Genomic DNA, 23,420 nt, shown 5'->3' on the forward strand with positions numbered 1-23,420 from the left:
TCACTTGAGCTTTCTTGCAATCAGGAAAAGAAAAAAAAAAGAAATGAGAGCACAACACATACCGATCATCAGTAAATCATTAAAAGAACTATTGTAAGTAAAAGCAGCAAACGAATAAAATAAATTATCCAAGAAAAAACAACAAAGCCGAAACCAAAACAGAAAAGAGAGAAAGAGAAAACCCTTCTTGCATATTTCATTTGATATTTTCTTGCTTTTCTTAGTAATATGTTAGACGCTATACTCAAAAGCAAAACAATTTTCTTTCTTTTTCAATAGGGGCGTAATAATATTGAGCAATCTGGGTTAGCATTTTAAACAATTTTTCAATAGGGGCGTAATAATTGAGCAATCTGGGTTAGTATTTCAAACAATGTATTTTTAATTGAAATAGTTGAACATTAACTTTACATGTTGTTAGCATTAGCTGCAGTACTGGTTTTAAGTTACCTCCGAGTTTTTAACTTAATCTGGGTTAGTATTCATATTTATAATCACAGCCTCTTCCATTCCAAGAGAACTACAGATTAGATATACAAATACTAACGTAGGTCAATTAAAACTCAAGGGTGGTTCCTTCGCTTGTCTTACCACAAGGGAATCAGGCATCTTGTGTCACCTTGGCTTCGCAGGTTCACAATGAGTAGATGATGAATATGGTATTAAGTGACCATAAGCAGAAAACAAAGAACAACTTATATCAGAGGAGAACAATCACCCATATACCCCATATACCTATTACCAAAATGGAAAAAACATATGACAGATACAATTTTACTACATTCAGATCTTGTGTAAAGTAAATAGAAAATTAAATATTATTGTGTAGCCAAAATACTTGCCATCTTTCCCACTCTTTTTATTTTCGAATTTCCACATCTCTAACACCAATGCTTTCACAACATGGTTTGTAAACTGTCCCTGCCCCTGCAGATGTGTTAACCAACAACACGATCAATTACTAATAAACCCGATCTTAAATAACTAAACACAGTTGCATATTCATAAATACGCACATAGTGTAAAATTTCCCATCCAAAGAGAAAATCAAACATTAAAATTAAATAAACACCGGCTCTTGAAATTCATTGTTTTATGATTTTCCTCTCCAACCATTAAGCAAGAGTTTTCATGAAAGGAAACTTATACGTACTTCTAATATCCAAAATCCGAAGCCTAATCATTACAAAAAAAAAAGCGCAACCAATCTTTGTTTCTGAATCTTCATTGTTCCCTGATGTTCCGCGCCACCAACTGTATCTTATATACATCTCTCTAACCCAAACCCCACGAAACTACCTTCTTTGTTTCCATTGAATAGACGTGCAACTTGTGTTAGGGTTCTAAACCTTTACACTGGATATAAATTGCAAAAGAACTCAAAAACAGGGATAAAGCCCTTTGATCTGGGGCGAGCAGCCTCTGCCTTTGAGAATTAACGTAACAAACTTCTTAATATTGACAACTGATTAGTTACAAGCTTAGGATCGAGCTATATATAGCTGAATAAACTTGATAAGCAAGCAGACTAACTAAGGAAACATGTAAACTAGGAAACTGAATACTAAATACGTAAGGAAATCAAATACTAAGTTAATAAGCTAACTTTAATAAAGGAAATAAGAGTTGGCATCGCAACATCCCACCCTGTTTGAAAATGGACTTGTCCTCAAGTCGATCATTATAATTCATCATGGAAATGTAATCTGACGTCGCAGCTGCTAACCAAAATGGCTTCCACAATCTTGACAAGTTTGAACAATCATCATGCCCTGGAAGTACTAACCAAGGTGGCTCCCATAAAAGTCTAATGAATCCAAATATGCTTAAGAGACGTATCAACTTAGCAAGTTTATGCGCTAGAAGATACGCTCGTATCGGGAACAATCTCTTCGGTGCAGTGGACAAACTATTTATCTTGTGTATGAAAAGCGAGTAATGAAGTATCACATCTTCTCGAGGAATGTAACCTGCTTTAGTGTCGGCATTTTTGTTTGACACGGAACTCATTATGATTTGGGCAGCTGCAACAGTAGATACCAATAATAGTAATTCTTTGCCATCTCCATGTCCTGTGTATATTGCAGTCACTGACATGATTTTGTTTTGTTGTTTAGCCTACAAATCTGTTGGTTAAACTTCAACATAGAAGTCACTAACAAGCTGGTTAGGACAAGATTAGGAAATTGATATAATCCTAAGGGAATTAGAAGTCATCTAGTTCTAAGAAAAGTAAAGACATGTAATAAGGTAATAGGACTAGGAAAAGGAATTCATAGTTCTATATATATATTCTCACCAAAGTTGTGGTTGATCATATGAGCAAGATTAGAGCTTGTGTTTAGTTTTGAGAGATTTTCTAAACATCAATAAAGAGAGTTGTCTTTATATAAGCTAAGTTTCATCTTGCAGTTGCCATTAATTGGTATCAGAGCTTGTTTCTGAGCCATGGAAAACGAAACCACCATTGTGGGTGCAAAACAGTTCACGCCACCATCAATACAAGTTCCAATCCTCAACGCCACAAACTACACAGTATGGGCCATGAGAATGAAGGTACTGATGAAAATCTACAAAGTTTGGGAAACAATTGATCCTGGTACATTGGACCCAGACAAAAACAATGTTGCCATTGGATTACTCTTTCAAGCAATACCAGAATTCCTTGTTCTACAAGTTGGTGAATAGGAAACTTCAAAGAAAATTTGGGATGCAATAAAGACACGTAATCTCGGAGCTAATCGAGTTAAAGAAGCCCGTCTGCAAACCTTAATGTCTGAATTTGAAAGAGTGAAGATGAAAGACACTGATACTATTGATAGCTTTGCAGGAAAGCTATCAGAGGTAGCCTCAAAAGCTGCGTCACTTGGACAATCCATTGATGAAGATAAACTGGTAAAGAAGTTTCTCAATAGTTTACCAAGATCCAAGTATATCATAGCTTCTCTCGAACAAGTCTTAGATTTAAAGAAGACTAGCTATGAAGATATAATTGGAAGATTGAAAGCATATGAAGAAAGAATCCTTGATGAAGAAAACAATGGAGAAACTCAAGGAAAACTCTTGTACACAAACTCTTACCAACAAAACTCTGCGACAAGAGGAAGAGGTCGTGGAAGAGGTGGTAGAGGAAACAGAGGCCGAGGAAGGGGAGGAAGGTTTAACTCACAAGATAGAACAACAAGTCAGAATGATCAAAACCAAGGGAAAGAAAAGAAGGATAGATCAAACATTATTTTTTACAGATATGATAAACCAGGACACTTCTCCTCTGTATGCCCTGAAAGAATACAAAAGATGGAAGAATGAAACAAGGGAAGCAGATGCATCTCTTTTCATGCACGAAGTTGTATTCTTAAACGAAGGGAAACTAATACCAAAGAACTACGAATCAAAGGATGGAGAAGAAGGAATCTGGTATTTAGATAATGGAGCCAGCAATCACATGACTGGTAAGAAACATTATTTCTCTGAACTCAATGAGAAAATCAAAGGACAAGTGAAGTTTGGGGATGGATCTTCTGTAGAAATTGAAGGGAAATGATCAATTCTATTTCAGAGCAAGACCGGAGAACAGAAGCTTGTCACAAACATCTACTTCATCCCAAACTTACAAAGCAGCATTCTAAGTTTAGGACAAGCTACAGAAGTTGGATGTGATGTTAGAATGCGACAAGATTATCTAACAGTTCATGACCCAAGTGGAAGATTTTTAGTTAGAGTATCACGCTCACAGAATAGACTCTACAAGATAAGTCTCATGATTGGAAGGCCATTGTGTCTGAATATGAGACTGGAAGATCAGACATGGAAGTGGCACGCAAGGTTAGGACACATAAGTTTCAGAACCTTAAAAACTATGTCTCAGAACAAGATGGTTCGAGGGCTACCACAGATAAACGATGAATCAAGGATCTGTGAATCATGTTTAGTTGGGAAACAAACGCGTCAAGGTTTTCCAAAAGCAACAACATTCAGAGCCTCAAAGCCATTAGAGCTTCTTCATGCTGATTTATGTGGTCCTATTACACCACAAAGCCTTACAAATAACAAATACATATTTTTTATTATAGATGACTTCTCAAGATATATGTGGTCTATTCTTATGAAAGAAAAGAGTGAAGCATTTGACAGATTCAAAGCTTTCAGAAATCTGATAGAAAAAGAGTTAAAAGAAGAGGTCAAAATGCTTAGAACTGATAGAGGAGGAGAGTTCACTTCCTTAGAGTTCAACAAGTTCTGTGAGTCAAATGGAATCAAAAGGCAACTCACAGCACCATATACACCACAACAAAACGGAGTGGTGGAGAGGAGAAACAGGACTCTAATGGAGATGACAAGAAGTTCTTTAAAGGCTATGCAGGTACCTAATTATCTATGGGGAGAAGCTGTACGACACTCCACATACCTAATAAACAGGATACATACAAAAGCTCTGAAAGATATGACTCCATATGAAAGTTTGCGAAAGAGAAAACCAAACATAGATCATTTAAGAGTGTTTGGCTGCAAAGCATACGCAAAAGTTGATCCTGCAACTCTTAAGAAACTGGATGATCGATCTCAGACTCTTGTGAATCTAGGAATTGAGCCTGGATCCAAAGCTTACAGATTATTCAATCCAACAACGAAAAGAGTGATAGTGAGTCGAGATGTGGTATTCGATGAAAAAGAAAACTGGAACTGGAAAGAAACTAATGATGGACCAAGTAGGGATCCAGGAATGTTTCACATGAGATGGGGTCAAGTAATTGATGAAGGCGAAGGACCCATAATCATCAATACCAATGGAAACAATGATGTTAATCAAGAAGAAGAAGAGAATAATGAAACCACTGAGAATAACGAAGAAGTAGAAGAAGAAGAAGAGATCGATGAAATAACTCAACCCATTCCACTGCGAAAATCAACAAGACAGATACAAAAGCCACAGTATCTGGAGGATTATGTTCTTCAAGCTGCAGAAGAATGTGAGATTATGCTACTTTCTGTTAATGATGAACCAAGGAATTTTCAGGAAGCAAAGGTCTCGACTAAATGGACACAAGCATGTAGAGAAGAAATTATTTCAATCAACAGAAATAAGACTTGGTTTCTAGTTGATAAGCCAGGTGGGGTAAAAGTGATTGGTCTTAAGTGGATCTTCAAAATAAAACAGAATGCTGATGGTACTGTCAACAAATATAAGGAAAAACTTGTAGCTAAGGGATACATTCAAGAATCAGGCATGGACTTTGATGAAGTTTTCGCACCAGTTGCTAGACTAGAGACAATTCGTCTCTTAATAGCAGAAGCAGCATCAAACTCATGGGAAATTCACCACTTAGACGTTAAGACAGCATTCTTACATGGTGAATTGCGAGAAGATGTGTATGTTGAACAACCAGAAGGTTTTGAAGTAAAAGGACAAGAGCATAAGGTTTATAAGTTATCAAAAGCTCTATATGGTCTAAGGCAAGCTCCTCGAGCCTGGAATACAAAGTTAGATCAAATCTTAAGAGAAATCAGATTTGTTAAGTGCTCTAAAGAAACATCAGTATACAGAAGAGAAGAAAAGGGAACGCTTCTTGTGATTGCAGTCTATGTAGATGATCTATTTTTGACTGACAACTCCCTTAAGGTGATCAATGAGTTCAAGAGAGAAATGTCATCAAAGTTTGAGATGTCAGACCTCGGAAAACTCACTTATTACCTTGGCATAGAAGTCCATCAAGGAGTAGATGGGATTCAGATTAAACAAGAAGCTTATGCAAGGAGAATTCTGAAAGAAGCAGGACTTGAAACTTGTAATCCAACTAAGATACCAATGGAGTTTGGACTTAAAGTTTCAAAGGCACAAGAAGAAGCTGAGATTGATCCAACGAGTTATAGAAGAAATGTTGGATGCCTTAGATACTTGTTACACACAAGACCAGACTTGGCTTTCTCTGTGGGAGTAGCAAGTCGTTATATGCAGAGTCCACGCAAGTCTCATGGTGATGTAATAAAGCAGATATTGAGATATCTAAGAGGAACAATCAGCTATGGATTGAAGTATGGTCGAGGAGGATCAAAAGGAATTGTTGGGTATAGTGACAACGGTCATAATATTGACCAAGATGATGGAAAAAGTACAACCGGTCATATATTTTATCTAGGAGAAGCACCTATTACATGGCGTTCACAGAAGCAAGACACTGTAGCCCTCTCATCCTGTGAAGCTGAGTTTATGGCTGCAACAGAAGCAGCTAAACAATCAATATGGCTTCAAGAACTGTTGGGTGAAATCAAAGGAAGAGAACCTGAAAAAGTTCTCATCAAGATTGATAATAAGTCTGCAATTGCACTCACAAAAAATCCAGTGTTTCATGGGAAGACGAAACACATTCACAAAAGGTATCATTTCATACGAGAATGCATCGAGAAGGAGGTCATTAACGTTGAACACATACCAGAAACTGAGCAGAAAGTAGATATATTGACAAAGGCATTAGCTCGGATCAAGTTTGAAGAAATGAGACAATTGATTTGAGTACAAGATATGTCACGGGTAAGGTTGAAGCTTAACGGGGAGAATGTTGGTTAAACTTCAACATAGAAGTCACTAACAAGCTGGTTAGGACAAGATTAGGAAATTGATGTAATCCTAAGGGAATTAGAAGTCATCTAGTTCTAAGAAAAGGAAAGACATGTAATAAGGTAATAGGATTAGGAAAAGGAATTCATAGTTCTATATATATATGCTCACCAAAGTTGTGGTTGATCATATGAGCAAGATTAGAGCTTGTGTTTAGTTTTGAGAGATTTTCTAAACATCAATAAAGAGAGTTGTCTTTATATAAGCTAAGTTTCATCTTGCAGTTGCCATTAAAATCATCATATATTGTTGCAAAATTTAGCTCAACAACATTAGCATGGTACAGAAGACGTACTCTTAGCGCTCCACCCTCCGTGAATAAGATCTTGCCTCCCAAGTCTAATCCTGATGCTCGAACAAACATTCCTACATAAACTTGTTTGTTAGCACGTTGTGCAAATTCGTCTATTTTGACATTGTATAAATCATGATGATCTGCACTCGTTTGAGTCGAGAATTGACGATCATGAATCAATATGAGAAGACAAAACTGACTGATGGGTATATGTTTCATTATGAGACAAATCCCAGTGAAATGCCTGTTCCACTTATCTTGCTGCCAATAAGATATTATCTTATCAAAATCAACAGATCCTACCATCTCAGCCACGCCACAGAACTGTGTACTAGCATTATCCGAGAAGAAAATAAAAACTATGCAGGATCTATTTTGCTTCTCCTTTGTTTTGTGAGATGTACCAACTAGTTTTCTCTTCTCATTCCAAGTGTTTGTCCAGATTCTAAGAAAATTATCTTCACTGTATGGCTGGATAATAAATAATTCGGCATCCTCATAGTTGATGACAAAGTCGGGCTGCTTATAGAATCCTTTCCGCGCCACTGCAGCAGAAGGCACATTCTTGCTACTATCATCATCGTCACCATGTTTAACCAACACAATTACACTTACATTGATAATCAACAGCTTTAATCCATACCCAGGTGGAAGAACTAGCTTACAGACAGAATTCTTGTACTCGGTATTTAAAACGGAAGATGCATAGAGTACCAACGAACAAGTGGTCGTGTAGAAACATAATTCATAATAACCAACATAATAGGAAAAAACCTGAATTAGTTGGAATCCTTTTCCACGGTCAAATATCCTGCGAGTGTAATCGAGACCTAAAAGTTTGTAGTAGGCAATAGTCAACTTCCCCAATAATGCAGAAATCTCTTGCGCAGTTCCTTTATGATTCTCAACAGCCGCAGCCAGATTCAATAGAATTGGCATCTCTGAATTACTTGGGTTTGTAACATGAATGTTATCATGAAACCAGCTGGCAGTAGTACCCAAAGCTCTAACAAAGATCCTTTGCCGTGAAGTAAAAAGTATGTTTTTCCATGACAGAATCATTTGTTTTGCAGTACTCATGAGAACTTTTAACTCCTCATATTTTGTCGATGAAACTTGTGAAACAACCTGTTGCTTAGGATCTGGAGCAAAATTATCGTTTTCAAATTGTACAAATCCATAATCTTGGTGATATATCTCCAAATTCCTCATAGATATCACTGCCGGATCCAACGACATATGGCTAGCTACCCATCTTTCATAGTAATGAATATATTTCGCCAAATGTTTTCTAGTTGTGTTTCTCTCCAAGTTGTTATTTGCCACATCGCCCTTATATCCATTACAAGAATGATTATCTACGGAAACAAGACATACCCAGCAAAACCGAAATTGACAAATTGAGCACTTCACATGGTTACACCTTACACTTTTCTCAATCGGTCGTTTGCAGTTTGGACAAGGCTTGAAATTAGCTAATAGCCATGTTACGTGTTCAGACGCGTCATTATTCTTCAAAATCCACTTCTCCATTGTGCCGCAGTCAACCGGACGGTGCCCTTCTTTGCTACAATTCCAGCAAAAGCTATGAGTGCAGTCACAAGTAACATCACAACTGTCACTGCCATTCACAAATTTAATGGCTAAACCACAGTCTGGTGCAGGGCACCACTTGAATTCTTTGTTATCTTCAATATAAGACCTGAGAAGGTAACTAGAATACTTCTGCTTACCTTCTTCACAAGCGAATACGTTTATCATGTCTTGACCAACAGCAGCATTACAAGATGGCTCAGGACACCGCAACCAATGTAGTTAATATCGGATATCGGTTTGTCTCGGCTGAGGACCGGTACACTGGTACAACATTGTATCGGGGAGATCTCGGTTTCAAATATCGGTACAATATCGGTTCTAAATTTATATCTATAATTTATATTGTTTCACACAAAATTAGATAACATTAAGATGCATCAATTTTAGAAACAAACAATTTCTCTTGATATCAAATCCAACTCAAACTCAATGCAAACCTAGTGGAACAAAACTAGTTGCTCAGGAATTTTCTCGAGCATCTGATGTGCATATTTCTAGTTGTGAGGAAATGCAACATTCTGTGGATTTCTAGCACATTCCCTATGATTTCCTTCCCTGCAATCATTAAAGTCATTCTAACCATTCACACATAATAAATCTTTAGGAAAGTTTTTCTTGATGGATAGAATTGACATGACTTAGAGAACCAGAACCAAAGATGGGGCCATGTTATGAAGACATTTATAATTATAAAATTTATACTAGCATTTATAGTCAAGAAACCAAAAAAAGAGAACCAGCACCAAAACGGACCACTTATCTAATAGTAAACAAGAGAGACAGATGGAGAAATGGAGAGAGCTCGTAGCATTTATACTCACGTACACATGGAAATCAAAATGGTTGTTGTCTATAGGCAAACCTAATTTGTGAGTACGAATGAATTGAATACACATCTATATCACATCTATGAAATGAAATGAAATGGTTGTTATCTATAAGCAAATATCGCCGATAATACCGAATATCGCCGATAAATCGGTGTACCCTTTTTCCCGTACCGGACGGTATTATCGGTAAAAAATCGTATCGCGATATTAGGATTTCCGTATCGCTCAACATCCGATACCGGTAATATCGTCGATATATCGGCCGGTACGGGCGAAATTAACTACATTGACCGCAACTCATAGTCAGAGCCGGCATCTCCGTTACTCATATCAGCACAACACTCGTCAATTATTCCTTTTCTTTGTGATATTGTCCCAAACACATTACCCACATGATTAGTGGCACCATCTTGAGCAAAGACGAATACAATCAAATTCGTAAGTAGAGTATCTAATCCGTACCCATACTTGAGAATTAGTTCCCAGAAGAAATTTCCGTTATTTCTATGCATTAAAATTGACCCATTCATAGCAAAGTAGAATTTAAAACTACTTCTATCACAGTAAGAGCACCTGCTAATAACTACATGCTGTCTACCACGATCAAATTGCATGCGATAATAATCATAAGAACCATAAAAACAATAGTTACTACTCAGTTGGTTGTAGAGTCCAATTGCTTAGCTTGCTAGTTGTTTGTAACCCATATCATTCTTGCAAAAAATTTCCATCAACCAACTATATGGAATGACATCGGCATCAATAAATACCTGCTTGAACACTCCAAAATTTTCTATCCATGGTGCATCACTGTTAAAATTCATAATAGGCTCGAGAGTCACTTGTTTGGTCTTTTCACATCCAATAAAGTCTTTTGCCATGCAATAACTGTACAAGCTCCAGGTAGGACCAGAAGCTCTGCAATAGTTATAACGTCTCCCAGAAAAAATGTTATAATTGTCATGCCCAATGTAGTTAATTTCGCCCGTACCGGCCGATATATCGGCGATATTACCGGTATCGGATGTTGAGCGATACGGAAATCCTAATATCGCGATACGATTTTTTACCGATAATACCGTCCGGTACGGGAAAAAGGGTACACCGATTTATCGGTGATATTCGGTATTATCGGCGATATTTTCTTATAGACAACAACTATTTCATTTCATTTCATAGATGTGATATAGATGTGTATTCAATTCATTCGTACTCACAAATTAGGTTTGCCTATAGACAACAACCATTTTGATTTCCATGTGTACGTGACTATAAATGCTACGAGCTCTCTCCGTTTCTCCATCTGTCTCTCTTGTTTACTATTAGATAAGTGGTCCGTTTTAGTGCTGGTTCTCTTTTTTTGGTTTCTTGACTATAAATGCTAGTATAAATTTTATAATTATAAATGTCTTCATAACATGGCCCCATCTTTGGTTCTGGTTCTCTAAGTCATGTCAATTCTATCCATCAAGAAAAACTTTCCTAAAGATTTATTATGTGTGAATGGTTAGAATGACTTTAATGATTGCAGGGAAGGAAATCATAGGGAATGTGCTAGAAATCCACAGAATGTTGCATTTCCTCACAACTAGAAATATGCACATCAGATGCTCGAGAAAATTCCTGAGCAACTAGTTTTGTTCCACTAGGTTTGCATTGAGTTTGAGTTGGATTTGATATCAAGAGAAATTGTTTGTTTCTAAAATTGATGCATCTTAATGTTATCTAATTTTGTGTGAAACAATATAAATTATAGATACAAATTTAGAACCGATATTGTACCGATATTTGAAACCGAGATCTCCCCGATACAATGTTGTACCAGTGTACCGGTCCTCAGCCGAGACAAACCGATATCCGATATTAACTACATTGGTCATGCCAAGACTCAAAAACAACCTGATTTTTTATCAAAGCCAGCTCGGATCAACTTGAACTATAGTGCCTGGTTTATCAACAGCAATCAACGCAACAACATAGCTACATATAGAAGTAATCCCATGCGTGCATATTGGATTAATTTGGAACTCCTTTGCCAGTGATACTCTTTCGGCATTTGAAAATATACGTCCGCGAGATCTTCCTGAGTAATTCTCTGTAGTTGTATCTTCAAGAGATCGATAAATAAACACATCGACAGACATATCAAAAAGGCACAAAATAGCTATCCTGGGTTAACTCCACAAGTCGAGCCTGGTTAGGGTTTACGCAAGAGTCATTAAGTTCCAGTGGATGAAGCAAAACCTGGTCGACTTGACTTTCTTCTTCCTTAGAAACAGTAATCTCTTCGTCCACTTGAGAATTAATTTTTATAAATTGTCCATCAACTGAAGCATTAAACTTTTGCGAAACATATGAATCCTCGTCGTCCTGTTGATTTACTTCTTCCTGTCGAGAAGTAGTTTTAGTTTCTTCTTCACAAACTTTTGTTGCCGAAATCATATCAATGTTGCTTTTAGGTGAAGATAAATCTTTTTGAGTTGACTATGAAACTTTTTGTTTAATGGTACTTAATGCCATTCTAGCATCAACCAATCTCTCAGGAGCAAAACGAGCACGAACTAAAGAACAAAATTCTTCCCATGTAAGAACTTCAATCGTGGTTTTTCTCTGTCTATACCACTGATTAGCCTCACCCTTGAAATGTATAGAAGCTATTATAATTTTGAGAGCATCAGTAACATAGTAATTACTAAAATATTGATCGGCATTGAATATCCAGCCGTCAGGATCTGTACCTCCAAATTTAGGAAACTCGAGATTACTAGAGTTAGGTCGTTGTTGTTGTGTTTCACCATTAAGAGGCGGAGGTGGTGGTGGAGTCGTTGGTGGTGGAGGTTTTGCAATACCAGGACCAGCACGTAAAGATTTTGTGAGAGTGTTTGTAAAATCTTCTCTATTGTCAAGGCGCATCATCGTAGAGCAAAGAAAAAAAAATTTAGATGAAATTTAGGTATGATCAAAACCTGCTCTGATCCAGGTGTTAGGGTTCTAAACCTTTACACTGGATATAAATTGTAAAAGAACTTAAAAACAGGATAAAGCCCTTTGATCTGGGGCGAGCAGCCTCTGCCTTTGAGAACTAACGTAACAAACTTCTTAATATTGATAACTGATTAGTTACAAGCTTAGGATCGAGCTATATATAGCTGAATAAACTTGATAAGCAAGCAAACTAACTAAGGAAATCTGTAAACTAGGAAATTGAATACTAAATACGTAAAGAAATCAAATACTAAGCTAATAAGCTAACTTTAATAAAGGAAGTAAGAGTTGGCATCGCAACAACTTGGTATATACTGTCAATGATAGAACTTGTTTCCATTGAATGTCTACTCCAAAGGAGCATCCGATATGGAAATTCTCGGAAATTCTCAAAAAATAGAATTGTTTAATTAGGGTTGATTTTTTTTTAATATGGAAGTGATTTTTTCCAAAAGAGAACTTTTCAACTTTTACCCCAAAGATCTTCGAAGATTGTTTTTCCATTAATTGCACATGAAAGAATCTCATAAAGACCTATTTCCGTTGATTTTTTTTTATAGGTAATTTTTCGGATTTTTTCCCAAAAAAGAAAAAGTGTTTCAACCTTTCCAGGAAAGATATTCGCATTTTTTTTGTATGGAATTTTATTCACGGCTAATCCTAAGGCTTGGAGCATCCGATCAAAACGATCCCACCTTAATTTAACGGCCACGAAATGTAAGGGGACTAACTTTGATTTCAGCCAATCAGGAGCGAGGGTTCCGTTGACCGATCAATGGGAAGGAAGGTTAACGCAACTCTCGACGTGGTGTGAGAAATGTAATTGGGTGTTTAGGTTGTTGATTTCGGGTCCAAGGATAAAAATTAAATAAGATGAAGATTAGCGTAAAATTAAACATGCATCTACATTTGGTGAGACTGACACCACACTTGGTGAGAGTGACACCTCTGTTGAGCCATATATATATTTTAAGGTAGCTTGTGGTCAAAAGAAATAAAATAAAAAAGCCAAACGCTTTTTTTCCTGGCAAGATTAGGGTATACCCAGATTAATTGGGGTGTACTCATTTTATTCCTATCCAAACTAGTGTGCTAAGGGGTGTCTAAAAGGTGTTAAAGACTAAATTTCCCATACTAAAAAACCATGCCGACCAAAACATATTAAAAAAAATCAAAATCTTTCATCTACACTCTAACTATACATGTGAAATCAAAAAAAAAAGAAATGAAAGGATCAAAACGAACCAAAAGTCGGCAGGGTATTTTTTGTCGACCTTGCCGACTAAAATATAGTCGGCAGGATATAAGGTTGAATGTCATGCCAACTTTTCATCTCTGAAATTAGCAGTTACAGGGTCGGCAAGAAATCCATCTCTATACCTTGTCGAATATATTTTAGTCGGAAGGTTATGAAATTAATACCTTGCCGACTAATCATGCATTTGTAACACCTTCTCTGTATGTCAAAAATCCTATAGTCGGCAGGGTATTTTTTTATCGACCTTGCCGGCCATAAGTTGTCGGCATGTTCTTCAACCGTAGACCTTGTCGACTTTTCATATTTTCAGAACTGAAAATGTTGATTCCTTCTATAATTTTGAGTATAAAATCGCCCAGCAGCTCTACAATCCCATATTTATAAGTGTTTGGGTAGTACGATTTCATTTCCGTTACAAGTAGAATTCTTAGAAAAAAAATATCTCAAAATTCTGCCTACATCCATGAGTTTAATCTAAAATAAAACCTAATTTCAAAATTTTAATCAATTAATTAACTTTATCCTAATCACATTTATTAGTGCTAATTAATCAAGGATAGATTGGCCATTTTTGTAAATATGTGGATAAGGGGCTTTGTGTTTTTTATTTCAAAATGACCTTATTTTGTCTCATTTGGTATACCCCAATTAATTTGGGTATACCCCAATCAAGCCAGATTTTCTTTGGTTGATTTTTCTTTTTTATCGATTTAAATTTAGATCAGTAATTTTTAAATAGTAAAGAATTCGATATAGACAAATTCTGAACACGGATCAATAACATCATTATCCAATTGTTATCTTTTAATTGTTTTTTTTTTTGTGTGAAACAAGAAGTTTATGTGTAAAAAGAAAACTATTTACAAAGGAGTGTAGCCGATCATAAGATTGAAACAACTTACATCATAGTTATAGTTTCCAATTGATTCGAGACTTGAGAAAATGAAAAAATTGGCAAAGGTATCTTTGGTAGAAGTCCACAAAATGATACTGACATCAGCTTCTCATTAGTTATATATTTGTTCGTTACTCATATAATCTAGGGGTTGTATTACTCGGACACAAGTCTCGACTCTATGTCACTCTGTGATAATTTTTCTAGACTAATTTACATAGAAAATTTACTTTTATATTTCCATTTCACTTGCGAAATCAATAATATACAAGCTAGGATAAGTCATTCCCAAAAAGCAAAAAAAAAATGGTTTGTCTATTACCAGCTGCATTTTTTTATTTTGTTTGGGGCCACAAAAATGTCAGGACCGGCCCTGATTTCGGCTACATAATGTTTTCTTTATTATTCATAACAATACTGTTGTAGTTTACATATTAATCAATCTATTTTAATTGATATTCATCATGAACCTCTGCACACTTTTCATCATCGTCCATAATACTTTTGTACTTGTACATCACTGAGCAAGTTAGGTAATAACCAAAGTTGATCACTCCTATTACAACCAACAACCAGAATACATTGTCTAATCTCCCCTCGTTGATATCATCCGGCAACCATTTGGTAACCCTGCGAACCAAGCCAATAAGAGTTGTACTCAAATAATACCCTAAAGCCACAAGCATTGAAATCATAGACGTAGAAGTACTACGAAGAGATTTTGGAAACTCTTGGTAATACAACGACACCTTCCCTGGAAAATGGAATGTTTCTCCAATACCCACAATTGCTAATGGCCCCACTAACCACAATGTTGAGATTATTAGTCCCACATTGTTGGGTAATCTAAGATCCTGCGGTTTATAATCTCTTAAGATCTCTCCACTCATTGCCAATTGGTTTTGAGTTGGATGTCCGTATTCAAACATGGTATCAGAGCAGGCTATTTTCTACGAGTCTTTGACCGTGCCTTTACTCCGCGTCACCCGATTTAATTGTCCACGTGTTAGACCCAGCGAGGCTACACGTGAGGGGGCGTGTTGAGATTATTAGTCCCACATTATTGGGAAATCTAAGATCCTGCGGTTTATAATCTCTTAAAGTCTCTCCACTCATTGCCAATTGGTTTTGAGTTGGATGCCCGTATTCAAACACACAAGACTGACATCGGTACGGCCATATTCCCAGCAATGTTTTGAGATCTTGCCACATTGATTCGTTTGGCTTCGACTATAGCAGATGCTGCCATTCCTATGATATTCAAGACATGTCCTATGCCCACTCGTTGGAGTGGTGTTAGAGTACGATTCAATAGTCTTTGATATGTGGGCAACAGAAAACGGTCCATGAAAGTGAGAAAAATGGCTGTGGAAATTAAGGTGGAAACAAGGAAGGAACCATCTGGGACATTAAAATGAGACCCAATGTGACGATCCATGGTAAGAGCTTGAAGAACTACTAGACTGCTTTGTATCCGTATATGGATGCTTAGGAAAACACCAGTCGACCAAAGTGGAAGGATCTTCAGTAGCGCTTTTAGGTCTTTGGTATGGTTTTAAAAGAACCTACAACTTAGACCGGCAAGTATACAGGGTCAGTTGTAGTGAGTGAGGTAAGAAGGGGTTTGTCCTCAGGGACAAGGAGGGTGTAATGCTATTTCTTTGTGTTTTCCTAACTAATTTCCTAAAGTGGCAGTGACAAGAGCTAAACAATGGGAAGTATACTAGGGCCTTTGAGTCCACCACTAATTTACATTACTTGTTCTGATCCTAACACTAACCTTGTCCTTACAACTGATAATGAAAGGGATGTCAATTCTCTACATATCTAAGGTCAATATGATATGGATGATTCAATCACAACTAAGATAATCCTCCTAAGCATTAACTGTCTTTTCAAGGTACAACTAATCAAAAGGTTCATATATACTGTTAAGTATGAGTTGCAGTTCTACAACACCGAATAAATCTAACTACAATGGATGCATTACATACACTGTGAAAGTTAAGTGTTGAAGTCCTAAGACTAAATTCCATCCTAAACAATTAAGCATAACAAGGTTATTATCATGAACATGAACAACAAATAGCAAATTAGGGTTTCATCTAACCCTAACAGAACAACTTAGAACATGAACTGTGAATTAAAATTAGAATTGAAACAAAAAAAGTAAAAACCTAAAACTAACACTATTGGTGCTCTGGCTATCCCAGGCATACCCCTAACATTACAAACACCATGTTCTATTTATAGTGCAGAATCCCCAAATTTCTAAACCCTAATTTTTTAAAACCTAAAATTTGATTTGGGGATTTTCAATTTGACGTACCCACTTGCGATTTCACCTCGACCCATACCTTCTTCTGTTCTTCCCACTTGTTCTGCTGCTTTTGCTGCTCTTCTTTGTGAACTGTGAACCCTAGCTCGAGTCATCTCATCAACTCCACACCCTAGGTCAGTGAGATGTGAATTTGATGAAGCACCTAGGCTAGGTAGAGAGATGGTGGAGTTGTCGGGTGGTTGTGGTGGTGGTGTGGTTCGAGGTCTGGTGGTGGCAGTGATGACAGGAGATGGTGGTGGCGGAAGTTGCATGTGATAGGGAAGAGAGGAATTTGGGGAGAAGAGGAAAAGAGGTCGATGAAGAATGGGTTAGGGGCTGTTTGGTTTGTGGTGTAGGTGTTTGGCGTTTGGGTGTTGAGCGGGAGTAGCGAACTTTGATGCACAACGAGTAAAGAGCGTTGGATGATCTCATATAGATTGAATCGAACGGCTACGATGGAGAGGTATGTAGCGACCGTTGGATTATGAGATACAACAAAACTGACGGCTTCAGATGGAGTTAGGTACTATGGTGTTTGACAGGAGCTTCAAGATTTGATGCTCGGTGATGAGGCGAACGTTGGATGATGTAATGGATCCAATCTGACGGCTCTCATGGAAATTGGTATGGATATTGGAAATGGATTTGGGTAAGGGTTTTGGGCCTTGGGTATGCCAAGCCCATATCTTCTTTAAGGAAAATTCTTCCTCTTCAAGCCCCCTTCTAGTTGATTCGTCTCTTGCAAACATCAATCTTCGCTGCCTTTCTGCGGGAGTCTTTGCCGTTTATTTGCTCTTTTCGCTCCGTGAGTTAACCAGGCTTTATTTAGTACCTAGAAATGCAAAATTAATTGAGAAAAGTATTTATTCTTGAAAACATCGAAAACACATAATATGGGATAAAATGGAGCGTTAGTGCACAAATGATGAGTTAAATGCCAATAAAAATGTGCAAATATATACAATATTTGGCACTCATCAAATACCCCCAAACCTGAATTTTACTTGTCCTCAAGTAAAACAAAACTAAGGAAATCCTACCTATACCATTGTCGCTGGTCTCTCGATTTCATTTAGCGAATGCAATAATCCTTTTAAACCACTAAGTGTCCCTAGTGGACGAGTTGAGGTCTCGTGAAGGTTTGCTTAGAACGTACCTACAAAGTTCTAGGACAAAATATAAGCTCAGATTCCATGAAATGTGACATGTGCAAGACAGTAGAAGCTCACAGCAAAATGGAGATGTCAATTTAGCTATCAAAGGCACAATCCTAGCACTGATAACAAATAAAGACATGTGATAAGAGTGTAAAGTGTATTTACACATGTGTAAAGAAATATCGGATGTTATGACTACTAATCACCAAGAGATAGTTTCTCAGGCTAAGAACCGAGGTCGAAATCTAGCTAGTTGTCCGGACTTTACGAGAATTGTGAATGAGTTGGAGGTATTTCACAATTACTCGCGTTGTACATCAATGGCATACACCCTTCCTTGTTTATAACACAAAAACATAAAAGATGACTCTTTACATGACTCTTATTTACATTGACTACTCTCTTTTATTTTTGGAACAAGAGAGGATGGAATTGATAAATACTTGATTTTTTTGATATTTTTCTGAATATATACATCGTTTTTTTTTTTTTTTTTTGAATAAAATATTTACAACATGGTAACTCTTTTGATACATAAGCAAAAAGAAACAAAAAATTACATGACACTTTGCAAGAGGTAGCCCTTTTTGATGCACCAAGTTAAATTCGATGGTTGTCTTTCTTAATGTAACCTCCACCTTCTATCCCAACCAACCAAAGAACAAGCTAGTCAAGTTTCGTTCAGTATTCTAAAGTGATTGACAATCGTGACTTCCGATAGAACACCTCAAGGTTGAGGCTATACATGTATTGGTAGATCTTGCGCGTGCAAGTTTCTTATCACTATGTGAATTGTGCTAGAATCAGGGTGCCTAAATATCTAGAGTAAGAATCCTTATGTTTACATACATGCACAATAGTCAACATTTCAAGGTAAATGAGATCCATTTTTATGTATTTTCTTTTCGAATTTTTTATTTTTTATTTTTTCATTTTTATTTTTTCAAAAAGAAAGAGTTTTGTTTTCAATTATAGCATGTTATCAAAGTATCTACTTTTCACCCCCAAACCTAAACTAAACATTGTCCTCAATGTTTCAAAAGATAAACATGATTATAACACATACCATGAGAACGATGCTAAGTGTAGAAAAAGGAAAGAGATTACCGGATATTGGCGAAAGCAAGTTTTGAACTCCATTATTCAAGGCAAAACCCAACAGTAACTCAACTGAATTCACATTGGGTTAGCACAATATATACAAGAAACATATGATTCCACTAAACATTACCTACCAAATTATATACAAAAAATTCACTATATACATACAGTCTAAAGAGTTGAGGATCAACCCAAAAGACAAAGTGTTGAAACATAGACAGTTTCAAACAACTATAGTTGGACTGAAATGCGAGTGAGAGTGAAAACCGAATGAATCACCCCTAAACCTGAATTTTTCACTAGATATACTATTGGATACAAAATCTCGCAGTTTTGCGGGTTCATCATGCACAAGGTCTAACTCGAAATGGACTTTGCTAGGGACGGGCAAACATGCATATTCCAACTGTGGCTCCTTAAAGGTATTGTATTTAGATGCAAAATAGTCCAAGAGGACTTGGGAGGCACACAGTTCCAGGCCTAGATTAGGTATTCTCAGAAAAGTTGGTTTTACAATATTGTTACAAACCAAATCTAGGTTGGGTGGAAGGCTATCAGATTGTGACTTAAGTAGGAAGGTGACATCTAAGTTTCTCACATGCATGAGATCATGAGTACCAATATTATCAGTCAAATCAGCATTTTCTAAGTCATAATCAAGTTGTGTAGCATGCTTATCATCACAAAACAATTGCACAAGTCCAAATTCAGAATCATGGTTATCCGAAATATCCAAATCAGCATCAAAAGAAGCAATATATTGTGGCTTAAGTAGTGAATCAGACACATCAACTATATTTTCATGCATAGGATCATTAGTGTCAACAGAAGATTCATCATTACCTAAGTCATGCTCTTCACAGGATAACTGCACAATATCTAAATCAGTAGCCTCATCACATGTATATGGAATACTAGAAGAAACATCATTCATGAAGGTCGGGGTAGAAAAGCCTAATGTATTTGAACCCAGAGGTTCCATAACATTTTCAGCATAGACATGTTCTTCTAACATAACATTATCATCATCATCATCTTCACCACAAATACATGAAAATCCTACTTTGTCAAAACCATTAGTGTTTTTCGTCCATACATCTGCCTCTAAAATAGGTGAATATGGATTGACATTTTCTGCAATAGGGTATGAAACACTATATCCAGAATTAAGCTCATTGGGAAAATCAACATCTGACTCATGGTGATTACCCATATCATGTGGCATGGTCCTAGTTTCCCTATAGGTTTCCCACTAATGGGTTTTCTCTGCAACTTCAGCTAGAAATGACCATGCATCGTCCACAGTTTTATCAATGAACTCACCATTACACATAGATTCAACCAAGGCTCGAGACTTAAAGTCTAGTCCCTCATAAAGAATGGCGACCAGTCTCCACTTCTCAAGGCCATGGTGAGGACACTCAAACAAAAAATCATTAAACCGTTCAAAATAATGAAAAAGTGTCTCTCCATCTAACTGGACAAAACAATTAATACTTTGAAGAATAGAGATGGTCCTATGATGGGGAAAGAACTTTTTGACAAATTGATTTGTGAGTTGGTCCCAAGTGGTGATTGACTGCGGTCTCAGACTGTAAAACCATGTTTTATCCCTTTCCTTTAAAGAAAATGTAAACAAACGCAATTTCAAAGAGTCTTCAGACATATAGTCAGGTTGTATAGCCCGGAAAATTTGTTCAAACTCTCTTACATGATTATAGGGATTCTCAGAATCGAACCCTCGAAATATAGGAAGTATTTGTATCATGCTTGCGTTTAGTTCAAATGGGTCATCAGTCTGGGGTAAGACGATACATGATAACTGACTTATTCTGTTAGAGTACATGTATTCATGGAGACTCTGGGGTTTATTCACATACTCACCCATTGTTTTCAGAAAAATTTTGTTTTGATGGGTTTTGAAAAATTTTGGATTTGTTAGGTTTTGAAAAGAAAATTTGGTTTGAATGTGGGAGAAAAATTTTGGTTATTGGGAGCAAATTTGGTTTTAAAATTGGGAGCAAGCCCACATTGGTGGGAGAATGCACAACCCACTAGAAGTTTGAAAAACAACCTACAGCTGTGAATTTGGATGAAGTTTGAACAGGCCTAATTGGTATTTTAACAGGTCCCAAAGCATAGCCCAGTAGTCTTCAGGAGGCCCAACGGGTTATTTGGAAAGTGAGGAGCCCAACAGGAGTTTTTGAAATTGGAAAACTTGATAGATTTTCAAAGATTTTAAGCCCTCTGTTCTCAAAGTTCCAAAGTTGTTGTTTTCAGTACAAAGCCCAGTTAATGTTCAAAGTTATAATCCCACAGTCCAATAAAAATTAAAAGCCCAAAAGTCCAAAAACACAAGCCCACTGTTGGGTTTAAAATAATATTACAAGCCCGGAAAAAATATAAACCCAACAGACAATAAAGAAGGCCCAGTTGGGCATTGCTAATGGGTTCAGGCTTACTTTTTTTTGGAGGGAATCCCAGTTGGGCTTTTATCCCCTTTTCTTTTGTTGCACAACCCAGTTGGGCCTTGTTCAATCTTTCAACTCCAACAGCAGCAGGATCACCTCTTCAGTGGCAGTAAGCTAGCTCACAGCCCACAGCAGCAAATTTCACGCATTCAAGATGACACTGCTAACTCAGCATACAACTCAAGCATTCACATCATTAAATTTCAGCAAATTTCACAGTTGACAGCACCACACCACATTCACAGCAACAAATTTCAGGCATTCAAGATGACAGCAGCACATTCAAGCATTCACAGTATGTTAAACTTCACAGTTGCACTTGTTATAGAACCAAAAATGACCCAATGGTCAATATGCAGACTTAATGCTCAAGTACTCCAAGCAAATGCAGTAACAGATGCAGTTGTGGCAAGGCCAAGACTGGGAAGCAGGCAGTTACAGGGCAGGGCAAAGCTACAGACGATGACAAAATGAGCAAAGCCACAGATAATGGGAAAAGCCACAGATGCAGTGATGCTTTGAAGGTATGCAGGTGACAGAACAAAGAGAAATCTAACACATATATACACAAGGTTACTGTTTGCTAAGTATGCAAATGAGGCAGGCTATGTTACATGGAAGACTAAGCTAACACATGGAAGGCTAAGCTAACATATATATACAAACAGTAAGCCAAGATGAAGTGGAATGCAGGGAAAATGAAAGTGCAGTGAAAATGAAAATGCAGTGATGCTAAGTTAACAACTACAAAATGGCAGATAAACTACAGCTAAGATGAAGTGGAATGATGATGTTATTAAACTATTACAAAATGGCAGATCAAATAAACTAGTTACATCTAACACTATTAACAACAGAAAAACCAAAAATCTAACACATATATACAAGAAGTATATTAAAAATCGGTAAAGTGGAAGAAAAGAAACAATCACACCGCTACCGAGTCCCCGGCAGCGGTGCCAAAAACTTGGTATGGTTTTAAAAGAACCTACAACTTAGACCTGCAAGTATACAGGGTCAGTTGTAGTGAGTGAGGTAAGAAGGGGTTTGTCCTCAGGGACAAGGAGGGTGTAATGCTATTTCTTTGTGTTTTCCTAAATAATTTCCTAAAGTGGCAGTGACAAGAGATAAAAAATGGGAAGTATACTAGGGCCTTTGAGTCCACCACTAATTTACATTACTTGTTCTGATCCTAACACTAACCTTGTCCTTACAACTGATAATGAAAGGGATGTCAATCCTCTACATATCTAAGGTCAATCTGATATGGATGATTCAATCACAACTAAGATAATCCTCCTCAGCATTAACTGTCTTTTCAAGGTACAGCTAATCAAAAGGTTCATATATACTGTTAAGTATGAGTTGCAGTTCTACAACACCGAATAAATCTAACTACAATGGATGCATTACATACACTGTGAAAGTTAAGTGTTGAAGTCCTAAGACTAAATTCCATCCTAAACAATTAAGCATAACAAGGTTATTATCATGAACATGAACAACAAATAGAAAATTAGGGTTTCATCTAACCCTAACAGAACAACTTAGAACATGAACTGTGAATTAAAATTAGAATTGAAACAAAAAAAGTAAAAACCTAAAACTAACACTATTGGTGCTCTGGCTATCCCAGGCATACCCCTAACATTACAAACACCATGCTCTGTTTATAGTGCAGAATCCCCAAATTTCTAAACCCTAATTTTTGAAAACCTAAAATTTGATTTGGGGATTTTCAATTTGACGTACCCACTTGCGATTTCACCTCGACCCATACCTTCTTCTGTTCTTCCCACTTGTTCTGCTGCTTTTGCTGCTCTTCTTTGTGAACTGTGAAACCTAGCTCGAGTCGTCTCATCAAATCCACACCCTAGGTCAGTGGTATGTGAATTT

The 23,420-nt window shown here is 36.9% G+C and overlaps 2 protein-coding genes across 2 annotated transcripts; both read right to left on the minus strand.

Moving 5' to 3' along the window:
* Positions 1-730: 730 nt before the first annotated feature.
* LOC113314274 lies at positions 731-9,170 on the minus strand. The gene is made up of 2 exons (XM_026563064.1): positions 6,912-9,170; positions 731-927 (listed from the first exon to the last, which is right to left on the minus strand). The coding sequence occupies exons 1-2, from the start codon at positions 8,670-8,672 to the stop codon at positions 784-786; spliced, it is 1,905 nt and encodes a 634-aa protein (XP_026418849.1). The 5' UTR covers positions 8,673-9,170; the 3' UTR covers positions 731-783.
* A 5,748-nt stretch (positions 9,171-14,918) lies between these two features.
* On the minus strand, positions 14,919-15,913 carry LOC113312739 (protein NRT1/ PTR FAMILY 2.7-like). Its single transcript, XM_026561477.1, has 2 exons — positions 15,642-15,913; positions 14,919-15,285 (listed from the first exon to the last, which is right to left on the minus strand). The coding sequence occupies exons 1-2, from the start codon at positions 15,911-15,913 to the stop codon at positions 14,919-14,921; spliced, it is 639 nt and encodes a 212-aa protein (XP_026417262.1).
* Positions 15,914-23,420: the final 7,507 nt, after the last annotated feature.

This window comes from Papaver somniferum, chromosome 9, assembly GCF_003573695.1.
Source record: "Papaver somniferum cultivar HN1 chromosome 9, ASM357369v1, whole genome shotgun sequence".
NCBI lineage: Eukaryota > Viridiplantae > Streptophyta > Magnoliopsida > Ranunculales > Papaveraceae > Papaver > Papaver somniferum.

Excerpts from the sequence above, each read along its gene's own strand:
- LOC113312739 (XM_026561477.1), bottom strand. The coding sequence starts at position 15,913 with ATGGATCGTCACATTGGGTCTCATTTTAATGTCCCAGATGGTTCCTTC. Across the intron at positions 15,286-15,641 it reads GGGAATATGGCCGTACCGAT|GTGGTTAGTGGGGCCATTAG; the intron begins GTCAGTCTTGTG and ends AATCTCAACATT.
- LOC113314274 (XM_026563064.1), bottom strand. The coding sequence starts at position 8,672 with ATGATAAACGTATTCGCTTGTGAAGAAGGTAAGCAGAAGTATTCTAGT. Across the intron at positions 928-6,911 it reads CGGAGGGTGGAGCGCTAAGA|GGGCAGGGACAGTTTACAAA; the intron begins GTACGTCTTCTG and ends ACACATCTGCAG.